Source organism: Calidris pugnax, unplaced genomic scaffold (assembly GCF_001431845.1).
Source record: "Calidris pugnax isolate Ruff unplaced genomic scaffold, ASM143184v1 scaffold42, whole genome shotgun sequence".
In the NCBI taxonomy this organism is placed as follows: Eukaryota; Metazoa; Chordata; class Aves; order Charadriiformes; family Scolopacidae; genus Calidris; species Calidris pugnax.
The window spans coordinates 3775721-3777561 of record NW_015090920.1 but is presented as its reverse complement, the minus strand read 5'-3'; the positions used below and the strand labels follow the sequence as shown (position 1 = coordinate 3777561).

Below are 1841 nucleotides of genomic sequence, written 5' to 3'. Positions count from 1 at the left end.
CCCAAACGAGACATCTGGACATACATTCATGACTAAAATAGATACACTCCGGTCATCTAAAGGTTTTGAAGCTCCACCGAATTGCTATGAATTCTACTCCGAAATCATTAAAACCAGGGTGTTATACCCAAACTATAAATACTATAAAACTATAAATACTATAAAATTATAAATACAAATTAACTGTAATAAAAATAACTATATAACTGTTAGCGCAAACCAGCAGGTAAAACTTTCTAAGACTCAATTTAAAGTTTATAAATTCTTTATCACTGTGCCGGGTGGGCAGGGGATGGCTCCTCCTGTTGTGCTCCCCGAATGCTGTTGTCACTTTAAATTTATACACAGCAGGGATACATATTCAATGTGATCCCGAGAAAACATTAGCTAATTAATTAATTTTCTGAGAATTCATTTACATATTAGAATCAGCTTTCGGGCATGCGTAGTTGTGCCTTCTGGTGGTCCTCATTTTGAGCGAGGGTCGTTTCTTCCTCAGTCTTCATCTTCTTCACCTGTTCCTTTGCCTCCCTTTTCATGTTGATGAAGCATTCCAACTGCTTAATTGCTCATTATAACTAATGATCTCCCCGTTACCACCTGTGTGTCAGACAACGTCCACATTTATTGCATCCCTGTCTTAGGTCACCATGTTCTAATGGGCCACAGACATCTTGAGTCCTTGAAACCATTTGGGATGGTTGCTAAAATAGCTCCGTTTCTTCTCTGAAAGAAGATTCTCTGCAGTTTAAACGTTTATAAACGGTGTAAAATCTGTCTTAGGTGATAACTGTGATCCTTGAAACCATTTGGGATGGTTGCTAAAAAAGCTCTATTTCTTCTCTGAGAGAAGATTCTCTGCAGTTTAACCGTTTATAAACGACGTAAAATCTGCCTTAGGTGATAATTATGATAAAGATAACTAAAAAACTATCAGTACAAACTACATGAAGTGTAATTACAAGCCTTTCCTGTTGTCTTCTGGGGTTTCCAAACGTCCTTAACCCCAACGGCTCAGCGTTGAGTGGTCTTCTTAAGGCCTCTTCTGGGCAGGAGAGCTCTTTGGGTGAAGTTTTATTATAACCCTGCAGAAATCGAGGCGGTTCCTCACGTCTCTCCCCCTTGTGTAACCGGCCACCCCGGGGCGGGCTGGCAGGGAGGAAGGGGCGGGCGGGAGGTGGGTCCTGGCCCGGGGAGGGCGGCTCCGTTCTGCCTCGCCTTTACCCGCGCCCAGCCCCGTGTTGGCGGGGGGGGGACGGGGGGGGAGAAACCCGCCGTTCTCCGGTCTCTTTGTGGCTGCGCCAGCCCGGGGAGGTGAAGGCCCGGTGGGGAGGAGGCGAACCCCCCCACCTCGGGGGGGGGAGAACCTCGCCGTTCTCCGGTCTCTTTGTGGCTGCGCCAGCCCGGGGAGGTGAAGGCCCGGTGGAGAGGAGGCGAACCCCCCCACCTCCTCCTCCACCCCAACCCCCGGTGCAGCCGCCGCCATGGGGTTGCAGCCTTTAGAGTTCAGCGACTGCTACCTGGATAGCCCCTGGTTCAGGGAGCGGGTGCGAGCCCACGAAGCCGAGCTGGAGAAAACTAATAAGTTTATTAAGGAGTTGCTCAAGGATGGCAAAAACCTCATCGCCGCCACCAAAAGTGAGTGGGGCGGTGCGGGGAGGGGGGGGGTTAGGCGGCGGGTCGCTTGCGGGGGCGGCTGCCGGCGGCTCGGGGCCCGGCGCCCAGAGGTTTCCAAAGCCTCGGGAGCCGGTGGCGCTGCCTTTTGTTGTGGAAAGGTTTTTTTTTTTTGTTGTTTTCTTTTTTTTTTTTTTTTTTGTTATTGGTTTTCCCCAGCTTCTTCC

General features: G+C 49.4%; 1 protein-coding gene across 2 annotated transcripts in view; it reads left to right on the top strand.

Annotated features, from left to right (window-relative positions):
* Positions 1-1455: 1455 nt before the first annotated feature.
* The window catches only part of ARHGAP10 (Rho GTPase activating protein 10), a 206677-nt gene continuing 206291 nt past the window's right edge, over positions 1456-1841 (top strand). Inside the window, exon 1 of one of the 2 annotated variants that reach the window (XM_014949825.1) lies at positions 1456-1638. In XM_014949825.1, coding sequence (XP_014805311.1) covers positions 1485-1638 — 154 coding nt within the window. In that variant the 5' untranslated portion in view covers positions 1456-1484. The remainder of the gene's footprint in view (positions 1639-1841) is intronic. The other variant, XM_014949824.1, reaches the window with a different exon arrangement.